This window comes from Brienomyrus brachyistius, chromosome 5 (assembly GCF_023856365.1).
Source record: "Brienomyrus brachyistius isolate T26 chromosome 5, BBRACH_0.4, whole genome shotgun sequence".
Classification (NCBI taxonomy): Eukaryota; Metazoa; Chordata; class Actinopteri; order Osteoglossiformes; family Mormyridae; genus Brienomyrus; species Brienomyrus brachyistius.
Window position 1 is genome coordinate 13,538,065 of NC_064537.1, and position 15,501 is coordinate 13,553,565.

The window sequence follows — 15,501 nt, forward strand, 5'->3', positions numbered from 1 at the left end:
CTGCAACTCACCAGCTGAAACTCTCGTCGTCTGTCATAGGCATTCTGGATGCCGCTGTCGCTCCACAGCGAGCGTATGGAGGGCAGGAACTGCAAGAAGACTTTCGTCTCCACCATGCCCTGGGCCATCTGGACGGAGCGTGTATCGAAGGACATCATGGACTCCCCGTGAAGCTGGTTGGCGGGATCTCCCCAAGGGATGTGCAGTTTCTCTCTGGCATCAACCAGAACCCGGATTCCTGCAAAAAACCAAAAAGTCACTAATGTCAAATACTGTCAGATGTCATATTCTTACACCCCTTGCGCAAACAGTATACTGGATATTAGCAGCATGTTTCACACTTCTGCACTACAACTTTTGTACTGTAAATTTAGTGGCTAAATTTTGTGAGCATCTCCAAAATGCTGGATATCTTCTGAGAGCTGTCTGAATACTCACCCCTTCCTGTGGAAATGGCCATACCATAGATTTTAAATAACCACATGCATGCATGGATTGCACATTAACTCAGCTGTATTTCAGTTTCTCTTGTCACCTGTAACTAAGCCTAAAACAGCACTGGGGGGGGAAGCCATGTACTGTAGAATCACTACCTATGAAGATGTCATTTTAAAGACATGACAAGAATAGACCATCACCTCTGATTCATCTAAGGAATATTTGACTGGCACAGTGCCTGTATCAGTCAGCTCTTGTGGGCTATATTTTTCATAGCAGTGCCCATAAAGTAATAAACTTAAATCAGTGTTTCCCCTACCATTATATTAGGGGCTGCCCCGCCCCCTTGAAGGTCAAGTTGATTTTATTTAATTTTATTTTCTAAATAGCGCGAGATCACAACAGAAGTCATTTAAGGTACCTTTCCTATAAAACAGGTCTATACATTGTCCAATTCCATGGCTGTGTGAAACAGATTTGTGGGGTTGACAACTTTTTTCTTCTGGCTGGCATGAGATTTTCCATTTGATACAAGTCTGCACACACATTTACATGTATACACACATTTACACGCATTACAAGTGTTTTATTACCTTGTAAATAGTCTGTAGAGTTTGCAAACTGCCCCAGTGCTTTTGATGTAGCAAATTTTAGGTTAATAATGGAATACAGATTTGGCAGATTTCTTGCGCGAGCATGAGCTGATGAGCCAGATGCATGAGAGTTGGCAACCTTGCATTTGCGTACTAATATTCTAGCTTTGTACATATGTGCAGAGATTTCCACACTCGTATTTTAGTTTTGAAAATCCTTGCAGCTAAGGGTTTACAAAAAATTTTGCACACTTGCAAACTTCACATTTGCAAGCCGTGTCACATCAGCATTACAATTGCACAAATAGGGAAGAAAACCCTATATTTAGATTTTGTCATGTCCTGAACGCATGTGATTGGCACAGCATTTTGATAGTCAAACAAGTCTAGCCAATAATACCCAAAAGAAATGACTGGCTGTCATCATTTGAGGCACACAGATCTCGCCCATTTATTGCTTGGTGTCTGGCAATATTTCATGGACCCATAGTTGTCATGGACCCATAGTTGTCATGGACCCATAGTTGTCATGGACCCATAGTTGTCATGGACCCAAAGCTGCCAGAAATTCCAGCATTCTGAGTGCACATATATAGAGTTTGTGCAACCTGTAATCTCAATCGTACTTGTAACCTGGCTTCTGAACATGTGAAATGTGAAGCTGCAAATCTGAGACTTGAGTCCGTGCAGCTGCAGGATCCCTATTGTTTTTCCTTACTGGAATTGTTTTGTTTTTATTATCACTTTATTCAACTTACCACATAAGCTGCAACCATGTTAAGTGTTTTATGTTTGATTGTTCTCCGCTGATTAAATTTGTGTGCACATGGGTCTTTCAGGAAACATTTCTAAGGATAAAAACAGTTGAGTGCTGTTTGGAGATGCGTATGTCATACAATCACTTTACCATGTTCCAGTCGCTAGTGACCCAGCGCTTTCTTGGCAAATAAATGACCATAAAACACTTAAGCTATTTTGCCTTAAATTTGTAGTACATTTTATGCAGATGAAGAGTGTGAGACATCATCTAGGAACAGTGTCTGCGCCAAACTATATGATGATGATAATCATCATATGATGATGTAAAAAGTTTGGTAGAAACTCTTCCATATCCATAACCCTGCCCACTGACCTGTTCCAATTAACATATTTTTGCATGTTGTGAACTTGTGAACAAAATGACAGCGCAAAGTAGGAAATTAAAAGTTCAACTGGAATACGAAAAGACAAAAGTTTTTAATTTTATCAAAATTTTTCACAAATGACTTAAGCATGAGTGGAAAATAAAAATACAAATGGTGTTATTTCATTTTATTTTTAATTTTGGCAGGACTGTTCAGCATAGACTGCCTAAACTAAATGGCAAAGTGGAGATTGTATTTTTATCATTATTTTCATCTCCTTTTTGGCAGGAAATACGTTTACGTTGACATCAAAACTAGCTTCTGTACCTACAGGTTATAACGCTACACTGTGTTTAAAAGCAGTTAGATAAGCATAATGCGCTGTGTGGGAAGTCATCTAAAAAAAAAAAGAAAGAAAGAAAGAAAAGGATTGCACAGCCTACCAATCCATTTCTTTCGGGTTTGCGTCATTTATAGTGTACATGTATGCATGCGTGTGTCAGTCGCATCATTGACATCATACCTGAATTTTGTACTGGATGGGGGCAGTGGTGGCTTAATGGTTAGAGAAGTGCACTTGTAATTGAAAGATTGCAGGTTTGAAGCAAGGCACCACTGAGGTACCCTAAGCAAGGTACCGCCCCCAAGCACTGCTCCCCGGGCGCTGAACTGGCTGCCCCCTGCTATGTCACATTGTCACATATGGGTTAAATGCAGAGAGCACAATTCGTTGTTCTGTGCTGTAGTGTAAATTCTAAAATTGACTAATCATGCTCTGGCCCACCTCTTCAAGCAGACCACGGCACAGGTAAGCATACAGTACCTGGGCACAATAAAGAGCAATCTCACTAGTCTAATAAACTGGACTTTGGGGATCAAACATGCTCGGGCACAATACGGATCAGCTAGTGTGAGTGCAGCCTTTGTCTCCTCAAGTCTCATTCCTAGAGTGACATCATCCTACACAGCATTTTAAAAGCTGCCTATTGTGTCAGTGTAGATAAAAACTAACAAGATGACATCAGAATATTTCAGGCTGATATATCAATGTAAATGTGTTTGAAACATCAAATCAAGGCAAACCGAATTACTACTTTAATTACTACACAAATACATGTTTAAGATGAACTTAAGATCATTGTAGGAGTAATTCTTTAAGTTAGTGTTTTAACTTGTTAAAGATAAATCTCATAGATAACACTATGATCGTTTGTTAATCCACATGTCAATGGTGTATAACACACAGGAGCACTTGTTTTACCATCTCAGTGTTTAAAGGAACTTGTCAAACCTGTTTACAGTCTTCCCCAGGTGATTTAGACTAATTTGAGTTTCAAAGAAAAAAAGGTCAATGAGGCGACTCCATTGTCGATCAAATCAAATATCTCCTGAGATCAGAGGGAGCATAACGATTACTTGGCAATTATGCAACACTTCATAAAAACAGGGAATTCCATGCAACCAATCAGACATCAAATGCAATAAAAATTAAATTAAAAAGAAAACCATTCCTTTCATTTAATTTAAAGACTACTTAGGCCATTAATAGCTACTGCACATTGTAATAACTGTCAGAACACAATCTATTCAGCAATAATTACACATGAATAGAATTCCTAGCCTTCGGTATCAAACTACCATATAAATGCAACAATACATTGAGTTTAATTTGCATAAATATCATGCATGCGCATCTGCATCAATGTGAGGTCGATGCGATACTCCTCAATGCATGGCCAATGATCCAATACATTTAAAACACATACGCAACTAAAAACACAATACGATTTGATTCACCATAATGCGATACAATGCAATGCAAAAGAATATGATGGTACGCAATTCAATATGGTACAAAAACAGGAACAGTTTAGAGGGGGAGAATCAATCTAGGCCTAAACATAAAATTACTGGTCAAAAAGTATTGGTCAGATTTGTCCAGATTGGTCACATGCACATGGCATAAACATGTAAAAAAAACGATGCATCTCAAAGTCCATCCCAAATTGTATCCGGTGCAGGCTTCTGATTCTCTCTCCCCGCCCCCCCACCCCCCTCCCAATTTGACACAATCGCGTGGTAAACTTTTACTCCGGTGAACCAATGCCAATCGGTGAATTTTACCATCCCTAACAAATATTATTAGATTCATTCAACAGCAAGTGAGAAACAACATATGAAACTTAAATCTGGGGAGTTTCCGCAGTAAAAATACCAAATTACACAAATATTAAATTGTTTCTGTGACCACAAATAGTGTTATAATGAACAGCCAAAAAGGTGTACTGTTCATACATATTTGTTTCCCCCAAAGCCAAACACACCCATGGAAAACAAGTTCCTGCACTTGAGATTGTGAGCTTAAGGGTATTTCTCCACTGCTGGTTAAGAATTTGAACAGTTTCTTCAAAATGTCTGAATAAATAAAATGTTTGAATTGGCTTTTAAAAAGTCTCCAATAACCAAAGTACTACAACAAACTGTCAGACTCTACAAAAGTGTACACATATAGTCAGCACACTACATACATACAGCTTATTAATTACCTACGAAGTGAAGCAGATATTTATGCATGTTTCTATGCAAAGGTTTGTAATTACATGATACACATGCATCAAAAATAGGGCTGGGTGATGTCCAAAAAATGTGCGATATTTCAATATAAAAACAGGTGCTCAAATTATTTTTAGCCAAAAGAAAGACGTAAAAGTGTGAAAACACGATGCATGGATGATCCGCTAAACAGTTGCTCTTAAAACTTGCTGACCTCGGGGGAGGTGCTGGCAGTGCTAAGCATCTTTTTTTTTTTTTTTACTGGTCGTTGCTGTGTACCACCATTATGATCAAAGTTTACCTACACTGATAACTGTGTACCATTAGAGATGCATACCATATTTTAAGAACCACTGATCAAAATTAAACTAAATTATCAAGATTCTGTTAGAAGTCTACAAAGAGTCAAAAAAAATTTAACTGTCAGAAATGGTTACGAGGCTGAATAGAAAACCACATCGTAAATCTTTGTTATCTTTCTTTGTGCGTAACTTAAGCCTACTTCCCCAACAAGATGATAATCACCGGTCAGTCACTGTCAGATGCTAACACAGCGTTACTCGTCTATTATTAGGGATGAACGCTTCCCAAAAAGAAAAATGCTAAAATCCAGCACCAACATTTTCCTGTTGACCATCCACACACCACTGCTGACTGTTATACGACAGTGTGTGGAATACCAGAATTTTTCAAAAGTAATTAAAATATGCGTGTGTTCAAAAGACGTACAGGCGATTGCACAGCGAGGATGCAGGCAGCCACTACGTTGTACACAGCATGTAGTTTAGCTAAATAAGTTACAGTTATTAATAGCTGAAACTTCCCGTTTTGTTCCGTTTGAGAGTGTGAGCATAAGCACATGTGCAGCATTATTTCTCTCATATTAGTCACCTGCACTTACCAATAACCACGTTGTGATAGTGTCATTTAATTTTATTACCTAGATTTAGTTTATGATAACACTGTAAGTTATTTCCATTTATATCAGCATGTATAAATACAACTCGCAAGTGCATTGTTTAACCGGATGCAAGCTGTCTCCATTGTGTTATTGGTGCCGATGTATGTCGGCGAAATGAGTCCATAATAGTGTATAAGATTATTAATTTGTATTGAGACATATTGCATTCCATTTATGTGTGAATTTTATAACACTCTTAATATTACAGTTTAATCTATGTTTATATCCGTTTTCGAACCATATTCACTAATATATATTCCTGCATACGTACCCATGTTCCTGGTAAGGAGGTAAGGAAGGTAAGCTGTAAGGAAGTACAGTAAAACTTTGGATTACGAGTAACTTGGTTTGCGAGTGTTTTGCAAGATGAGAAAAAATTTGAAATTAAATTTCAACTTGATAAACGAGCAAGGTATTGCAATATGAATATTATGTATACACTTTGTCTGCCTAGTGTCACGCAATCACAACTGAGCCAATGGTTCTCTCTCTGTCTCGCTGCGGGATTGTGGGTAATCGTTTCCCATGCTCAGTCTCAGTCGGCGTGCCTCACTCGTATACTCAAATTTTAGTAGAAAAGCACTACTCGAATAAGGGCGTAGCAGCTCGAGTGATGAATCTGTTTAACGACAATGCAATGTCCAAATTTCCGCGAAATCAAAAAGGCAAAAGCAGCTGTCATTGGATAGGTTCCTTGTTAAAGTTGCACAAAAAGAAAGATTTCAGTGAGCCAGATAGCAGTGATTAGTTATAGTCGTATAACAAAATAACCCTCCTCCTCTCCTCTCTTATTTGCTTATTGAATTATGCTTGCAATCCGAGGTTTTACTGTATTTTAGATTCTATAGAGATGATATTCAGCAACAGCAAGTGATGCGTCAGCACTGCTTTGTGTCTGTTGGCACAACTTGCGCCAACAGCGTCAATTTATTTGACAGACTCTGTTAGTTGATTATAGCCAAAAAGAAGTTATTTTTGGTAAATTTTGGTTAATCTTTTTCTGATTTATAAATATCACAATTTGTCTTTTGACTTTTATTGAGAAATGATTGCACACAACTCACTCTTTATTTAGGCCCTCATCCACCTTCTGCCATACTATAAAGTATCTGAGAAGACAAATTTAAAAATTCGATAAATTTCTTTAAATCAAGTAATCATGACAGTTCCGGTAAATTTCAGTTATCGATAACATTGTGTGTCAAATCACACAACCCTACTCCACAACACAAACCAAAAAACCTCAACCTCACATTAGCTCTATATCTTGACAGGTGTTTCTGCATGCCAAAACCAAAGGAGACTGTCTTAATAATAATAATAATAATAATAATAGATACTTGACTGAAATTGTCTTTACGCCTACCACAACTTGCTCTTTTTTCATAGAGGAAGTTGTCTGCGAAGGGCTGCCACCCGTAGCGGCGCCCAGGGAGCTGGGGGTTAAGGGCCTTGCTCAAGGACCCACCGGCTGAGGCTGGGTTTGAACCTGCGACCTTCTTATTACAGGCACACAGGCTTAGCCCACAGAGCCACACGCTGCCCCCAGCGTAACCATGTTAAGTAACCATGGTCTAAATTTTGAACATTCATAACATACTGAGCCAAAAGTTAAGCAAAACCACCTCTGTGAAACAGGTAACTTCACATTACAGTGCAGCCAATTGCGAGCTGGTACATTATTTCACAAGCTGCCTTAAAATGAATATTGTCAGATTACATTAAAACAAGCATACTTATCTCCAAGCAACCTGACAGGGATCGTTTTTTAATCAATTATCACATTAATTCTGACTACATACAGAACTATTAGAACAGATATTAATGCCGACATTGCATGTTGTGCATGTGGAATTCTTACTTCGACAGTCAGCTAGATTAAGATCAGGCTTTTTTTACTTTTAATTCTGTATACAGGCATTAGTACAGGGAGTTAAAGTTTTGCTAAAATATTTTTACTCTGTCATAGGAAAAAAGTGATCAGGTTTTGCTATTTTAATTATTCCTACTTCAGTACTATTTAAATACTAAATTTAGTACTAAATTTACCTCTGTTGCTTTTGCATGAACAGTGCACAAGTTTCCCGAGACAATCATTTTCATCCTTGTTTAAATCATTCCTAGATGGGTTTCTGAAAAATTTATGTTGAAGCTTTTTTGTTTTATAAATACCACGCTAAAACTTGGGTCACTTAATTTGTCCATGCATCCCTTATTATTTTTATACATTTATTTTATATACTCAGCAAAAAAAGAAACGTCCCTTTTTCAGGACTGTGTATTTCAACAATAATGTTGTAAAAATCCAAATAACTTTACAGATCTTCATTGTAAAGGGTTTAAACAATGTTTTCCATGCATGTTCAATTAACCATAATCAATTAATTAACATGCACCTGTGGAATGATCGTTAAGACCTTAACAGCTTACAGAAAGTAGGCATTTAAGGTCACAGTTCTAAAAACGCAGGACACTAAAGAGACTTGTCTACCGACTGTGAAAAACACCCAAAGAAAGATGCCCAGGGTCCCTGCTCATCTGCGTGAACGTGCATTAGGCATGCTGCAGGGAGGCATGAGGACTGCTGATGTGGCTAGGGCAATAAGGGCCATGTCCGCACTGTGAGACGCCTAAGACAGCGCTACAGGGAGACAGGAAGGACAGCTGATCATCCTCGCAGTGGAAGACCACGTGTAACAACACCTGCACAGGATCGGTACATCCGAATATCACACCTGCGTGACAGGTACAGGATAGCCACAACAACTGCCCGAGTCACACCAGGAACATACAATCCCTCCATCAGTGCTCAGACTGTCCGCAATAGGCTGAGAGAGGCTGGACTGAGGGCTTGTAGGCCTGTTGTAAGGCAGGTCCTTACCAGACATCACCAGCAACAACGCCGCCTATGGGCACAAACCCACCTTCGCTGGACCAGACAGGAGTGGCAAAAAGTGCTCTTCACTGATGAGTCACGGTTTTGTCTCACCAGGAGTGATGGACGGATTCGTGTTTATCGTCGAAGGAATGAGCGTTACACCGAGGCCTGTACCCTGGAGCGGGATCGATTTGGAGGTGGGGGGTCCGTCATGGTCGGGGCGGTATATCACATCGCCATCGGACTGAGCTTGTTGTCATTGCAGGCAATCTCAATGCCTTGCGGTACAGAGAAGACATCCTCCTCCCTCATGTGGCACCCTTTATGCATGCTCATCCGGACATGATCCTCCAGCAGGACAATGCCACCAGCCATACTGCTCGTTCTGTGCGTGAGTTTCTGCATGACAGCAATGTCAGTGTTCTGCCATGGCCAGCGAAGAGCCCGGATCTCAATCCCATTGAGCACGTCTGGGACCTGTTGGATCGCAGGGTGAGGGCTAGGGCCATTCCCCCCAGAAATGTCCAGGAACTTGCAGGTGCCTTGGTGGAAGAGTGGGGTAACATCTCACAGCAAGAACTGACAAATCTGGTCCATGCACTGCAGTACTTCAAGCAGCTGGTGGCCACACCAGATACTGACTGGTACTTTAGATTTTGAGCCTCCCTTCATTCAGGGACACATTGTGAAACATTTTTAGTTTATGTCTTATGGTGTTGACTCTTAGTGTTCATACAAATAAATGTATTTACACATTAAGTTTACTGAAAGTAAAAACAGTTGAAAGTCAGAGGACGTTTCTTTTTTTGCTGAGTTTATAATTATTTATAATTATTGTTTTTATTATTTTTGCCTTGCTTATCATTTTCTGCGATTGCAAACTGTTTTCAAGGCAGTGGTTGTATTATGTTTCACGGTTACAGTATACTATACACATAATTATTTTTGCATATAAAATAAAGGGCTGACTTACGACCAAATCAACTTACAACCACTCAATCGGAACCTGTCATGGTCCTAAGTTGGGGACAACTTGTAGTAGACTTTTGATATTTTTAGTTTTTTGATTGCAGCCAGATTTTTTATAATTGAGTTTCCTTTTCAGGGAACTGAAAAAAGGGTCCCCACAATGTAAACAAAAAACAGGTCTTTATCACACTGTAGGGACATTTGTTCCCCAAAATGTAATACATGCATAAGCCCACCCATCACAGCCATGGATAAAATTTTCTGAGCCAGAAGGCGCTAACGAACAATCAATTACCTTTATTACACAAAATTCATAAAATCTTAGCACACGGCACAGTTTTAAAATTACTTACCGCTACAAAGGTCCACACAATATCTGCTTAAACGAGTCACAGAAAATGTGTGTTTACAAGATGGAGGCAGCAAGCTCCATTTTCGCTCTTGGGTGCCCTCTATTAGTTCCGGTTTTGCTGCTCTCTGTTGTTAGTTTTGGTTCTGATCAGGTGCACATTTTAGGTATGGACCAACGCCATATTAATGCCTATGGATTTTAAATAGGGTGTCAAATGAGTTCCCATGGGTGTCCCAATACTTTTGTCCATACAGAGCACCAGTCACAGCTCTCGCATAACTATTAGCATGACAATTTGGTCATCATAAGCAGAATAACTACTGTGATATCAAAATCTCTGAAAATATCACGACATAATTTTTAAGGCATATCACCCAGACCTAACGTGATATAGTTAAAACCAAAACGCATCGCATAAAAACAACAATACTTAATACTACAAGAAAACCATGCAAACAAAGGCAGCAACATTTATTCTAGGCAGGCCTTGTCCTGGGAAATCAGGCAGTTCTTCACTAGAACAATCCAGGAGACAAACTGTATGTAACATTAGCAACTGCCATCGTTATATTAAATTCTAGATAATATTTCCGTAATTAGATGAGGCCATGAATCATGTTGAAAAGCTATTGGGAATTGCTATGTTCACTGCAGTAAAATATCTTCAAGTGTCAGTTTTCACTTGATTCATGAATTGCGTCAAACTCTCCTCCACTTCAATTAACACACGTTTGCATATTTAGAGCGCTACCATGCAACTCACTTTTCACGCCACACTTCGGCTGCCACTGTTTATACTTCATTAGTCATTGTTCGGAGGGACCCAGAAAAAAGCAATCACCCCAAGGGACACACTCCACTAAATAAAATCAAGAATGCATGTCACTGCACAGGCTGTGACAGATCATATCACAGGGCCCTTTTTTTCTTTGTAGGCCAGTCTCTTAGGTTACTTAAAAAACCAAAGCAAAACTCTCTGCACATGACACTGCTGTGAACTGCTCGGGCTGACTGTGCATCAACTAGAGATGCGGTATGTCTGCATGCTGATATACCAAAAGCAAAAGAGAATCTGCAATTTTTAAACAGCTGCTGCACGTACACAAGCTTGTATTTACCACCAATGGCTCAGGGAAAGTCTGCATGATATCACATCGCAATGTAATCACGATTATATGAAGCATGTGCAATAATCACCAGGAGTTTAGATGACGGGTGTAAACACTTGTCCAGATGCAGGCTTTTTGGTACTATATGGACATTTTCTCACACCCACAATTTGGTGAGCAGAATAGTAGTGAGCCTACAATATTAATGAAATGCATATTGTAATCACAAAAAGTTATTAATCTGTATAAATTCAGCCCATACATGTTTAAGGTAAAAAGATGTCAGTGGTGTCCTGGTACTTATTTGCAGTTTATTATTATAATTATTGAACATAATTATACAACCAAATTCATACAGATTACTAACTTCTGGGCATCACAATACGCCTGTCATTAATATTTTAGGAGCACTACTCATCTGCAAATTGTGGGTGTGAGTAGACGTCTGTTTAGGACCGAGCCAGCATCCAGACAAATGGTTATGTCCAACATCTAAAGTCCTGGGGATTCTTGCGCATGTACCCTAAGAATACATCTGCCTCCACTTCACTGTTCAATGGCGAGCAAAGAAAAATACTTCAAATATCATTCACCGATATAGTTAGGAAGAACACAACTCTATTGTAAACTATTCTATCTTCTGTTCTAAAATCACGACTGGTTTATATGAACAATATCTGTCCACGCTGCTTTACAAGGGCTTCCCTATGCAGATATCCGGGCAGCAGGCAGCCATGCTAGTGCATTAATACACAAACATTCAAAAGACTGAATGATCAGGGAAAACAAAGGCTATGTTAAAAGGCACTTTCCTTAAAGTCTTATGACATTAAAAGCACTTCCAGCCAGTCATAAAGTAATGACTATTTATTCTTAAAGGAGAGCAAAACATTACTCAATGCTAACACCACTGCAAAAGTGAGAAAAGTGGTAAGTAAATACAGGAAACTTGAGAATACGCTGATCAGTACTTAGAGAGAGAATGCATGTTTTTAATTACACTGGATCATCTAGCCAAGCACAAGACGGGTCTGTCCCTCAGAGTGTAAAAGGTCACAATTCATAAGCCTACTGAAGCCTCACAGCATTGTTTGTTCACTATCATTAGGGTTTATTTTGCCTTAAAGCTCCCCTTCACCATCCTGTGACAAGTTTGCATTGTACAGACTCTTGAATGCCAAGAGTAAAACTGGCTGCAATGTGAATAAACCATGTCAATAACCTACTGTCTCAGCAGAATTTTGGAGGAAAAAAAATAGACATCTTGCTGTAGGCTGTAAATACCTTTCAAACATGCTCAGGGAGTTACAGTCTCACCCAGAAAGCATATATTCACAAGGTGTCACATGGAACAATTTAAACTCATTGAGTACGCAAGTTTGTGTTATTCATAAGATTTTAGTGTTTGAGGAAACTAACGTGCAAGAGCATCCTAAAATCTACAATGGACTAAATAGATTAAAAGGGTCTTAATTGGATGTGGATGGTGATACCCATAAGCCTACCTGTTTTATTTTTTAACACCCAAAAATTCTACATGGCGTACTCTGAATACTATTCCTAGTAACAGCTACCTAACTGTAGTATTACAAGTAATGCTACAAGATAAATACTCGCATGAAAATTTCAATACACAGTTACATCTGTCAAAAGCAAACAGGTGCTCAGTGTTCATAGGCAAGACAGAAAGCGATAACACTGTGGTCTTGTTAAAAATCAAAAGAATGATGCACTACTTTCAGTGTTTGTGTATCACAGCGCTATATATATATATATGTGTATGTGTATGTGTGTGTGTGTGTGTGCTGTTCACTGACATTTTCACTTGCAGAAGGAATTGCTTTGCCTAAAAACAGGGCTGTTTCAAGTGTGTTCATCTTTATTTGCCTTTGCAATTAGACCCCGCTAATTAGCCACTGAAATCCAATGACGGGACTGTATCATCACCTGAATCTTGCAGCTGTAGGCAGTGTACATTACATTAAATTATAATCATTAGCATAAAGACAATGATGGGGACCCAAAAAACCTGCAGTCACCGTACTGTACCTCTGCCAGTACGCATGTCCTTTTTTGGGGCGATTTACTTTTTTTGCTGATCTGAAATTTTTGCGCGAAGCAGAAATTATGGCGTAAGACTTCCTAATAAAATGTAACGGATTGTGACTGATTGCATCTTTGAAGCCTTTTTTTGCATGTTTGCAGGTTTGAGACTTAAGTTTTACATCAGGAAATCATGCTAGTCTATCTAGCAGAAAACGAACCAGGGCATCTAGTAAATGTAATAAGATGAAATATATGCAACTTTGTGACAATGATCCGTCAGCATTATGACAGCAGAAGATTAAAAAGAAAAGGTGATCCGATCCAGGCTAAAAGTACCAAGCAAGCAGTTCAAACCAGACCGTTAACAATTAGTAATCATTTTCCACTTGTGGAACCAGTTTTTCCCTATAAAATTTTGCATGACTGTACAAAACACTTTACTTATATTTTTCATTTTTGAAACGTCTACAAAGTCTCCGCAAAATTTATTCGCATTTTCCCCAGACATATTTTAGTGGGCGTGTTAACTGCTTCACAAATTCAACTGTACACACCTCGTTAGAAAGCATTTACTGCTGACCGCCTGCGAGCATTTAACAACGATACATAAACTCCAGTCATATCCATGAAATATTTAAGTATACATGCCACAGCCAGAGATAAAATTGATCGCTTTTATCGCGAATTGGGATAAGCCACATCGCCTTCGTCGGCCGTAATACGTTTATACACTGAGGGCTCCTGCTAGCTTCGCGGCTAGCTACAGTAACGCGGTAGTCGCCGCTACAGTACGTCCACCCACACCTTCGACCATTTAACAAGTACTAAACTATTACATTGTCGGGTCACCTACCTAGTTAATGAAGTTGACTTAACGGGGCGATTATTTCCCCAATGCCAGCACTAGCTAAACATCAGCCAGCATGCTATCTAGAGAAGTTAACTGAAGAATTAATTCGGTTTTACGTAACGTTTTGAGTTCGCGGATATACAATAGACTGACATGGCTTTTCTGAGGGTAAACATCACTTTACTTAGAGATTTAAACCTTACTCTATGTGGCGAACCACGCAGCGCTACCAGATAACATGGGCGTTTCTTACTCGGGATAAGTGGGGGATGCTGCCGAAGGCAGCCACGCAACTTTCTATCCCTTTGCGTTTGAAATGCTTTATTAGCTCAAAATAAGGAGCCACTTTCAAGCAGGGGGCCGAAGCGGCTAGTTTCTGTTGTTCCTGCTCACCTACCTTTGATTACATTGCTGTATATCGTAGCCCGGAACTCCTCTTTGGCCCGCTGATCGAAGTCCTCCCCGTGTATAATGCGCATTTGTTTGAGGAAAGTGGACTTGCCGCTCTCCCCGGCGCCCAGCAGCAAGATCTTAACGAGCCGCTTCACGTACGTTTTATCCCGATTTAGGCACTTGTCGATCTCCTTAGATTTCCTCAGTTGTTCTGCCTCGTTGCTGCTGAGCAGGCAGTTCGGGAAACATACATGTAGAAAGGACTGGGACGGCAGGAAATCCGCCATCTTTGTAGCAACTTCATCGATACAGAAGGGAGCGATTCAGCGCGCTCCCGCAACCAAGTGAAGGGCGGGGAGTGCACTAGGGGTGGGGCTGCCAGGCGCGAGCACGACGTCGGGGACGTGCAACGCGCCGTATTTTTCTGCTCTAGTCGGAGTATACGATCCCTAGTACATACAATCAGACAGAATCAAAACGAATGTAACAGAACCATTAAAATGATATTAAGAAGTATAACAGGCCTGAGGTACTCGAGCAGATTTGGTAAACATCTATAATCTAAATTCGAAATGCATAATTGTGTGTGTAACAACACATTAATACATTCTATTAGTCTGTTGTCTTCAATTTTAATGGTATAAATATAATGTCTGTTGGAATTTGGACGCGTTCGTAGATTTTTTTCCCCTTGGTTTGCTATGGAATCACTGCTATATGTGGAAAACGGACGCATGGATCGTGTTTCCCGACTCATTAGTAAATAAAGATAATTTGACACAGAATTATCTCCCAAAAGTACACTATTCATATATGTTCAAAGAGACTAAGCTGGATGAAAACACTAAACTCAAGATATACCCTGCTTACTTGTTTTTAATGGTTAAAAAACTTTAGGGAGCAACAGTACATGCAATCTATAAAGGCTAACAGAACGGTCTTTACCTAATTAGTTCTAAGTTGTTTTGTTTATATAGTATTTTAATATTTTGAATAATAAGCAACAGCACCCTTTTCAGCTACTAGTCAGGCTTGAATTAAAATATTTCGCAGCTAAAATGTATTCCCTATCATGTGTTAAAGACCAGGCTTGAGATGTCTCCATTTACCCAATAAGTAAACTGCCAGTAAGAGATCGTGTATGATTTGTCCGCTAATGCATAAGCTGTGAGACTGATATCTTAAGGAATCATTAAGAGATTCAGTCTTTAAGCACTGCTCGTTCACTTCTGTGA

General features: G+C 39.5%; 1 protein-coding gene across 1 annotated transcript in view; it reads right to left on the reverse strand.

Annotated features, from left to right (window-relative positions):
* gna13a (guanine nucleotide binding protein (G protein), alpha 13a) overlaps positions 1 to 14,599 on the reverse strand; it is a 32,100-nt gene extending 17,501 nt beyond the window's left edge. The window contains exons 1-2 of the mRNA XM_049013793.1: positions 14,271 to 14,599; positions 12 to 238 (exon numbers count right to left, since the gene is read on the reverse strand). Of these exons, the coding sequence (XP_048869750.1) occupies positions 12 to 238; positions 14,271 to 14,553 (510 nt within the window). The 5' untranslated portion in view covers positions 14,554 to 14,599. The remainder of the gene's footprint in view (positions 1 to 11; positions 239 to 14,270) is intronic.
* Positions 14,600 to 15,501: the final 902 nt, after the last annotated feature.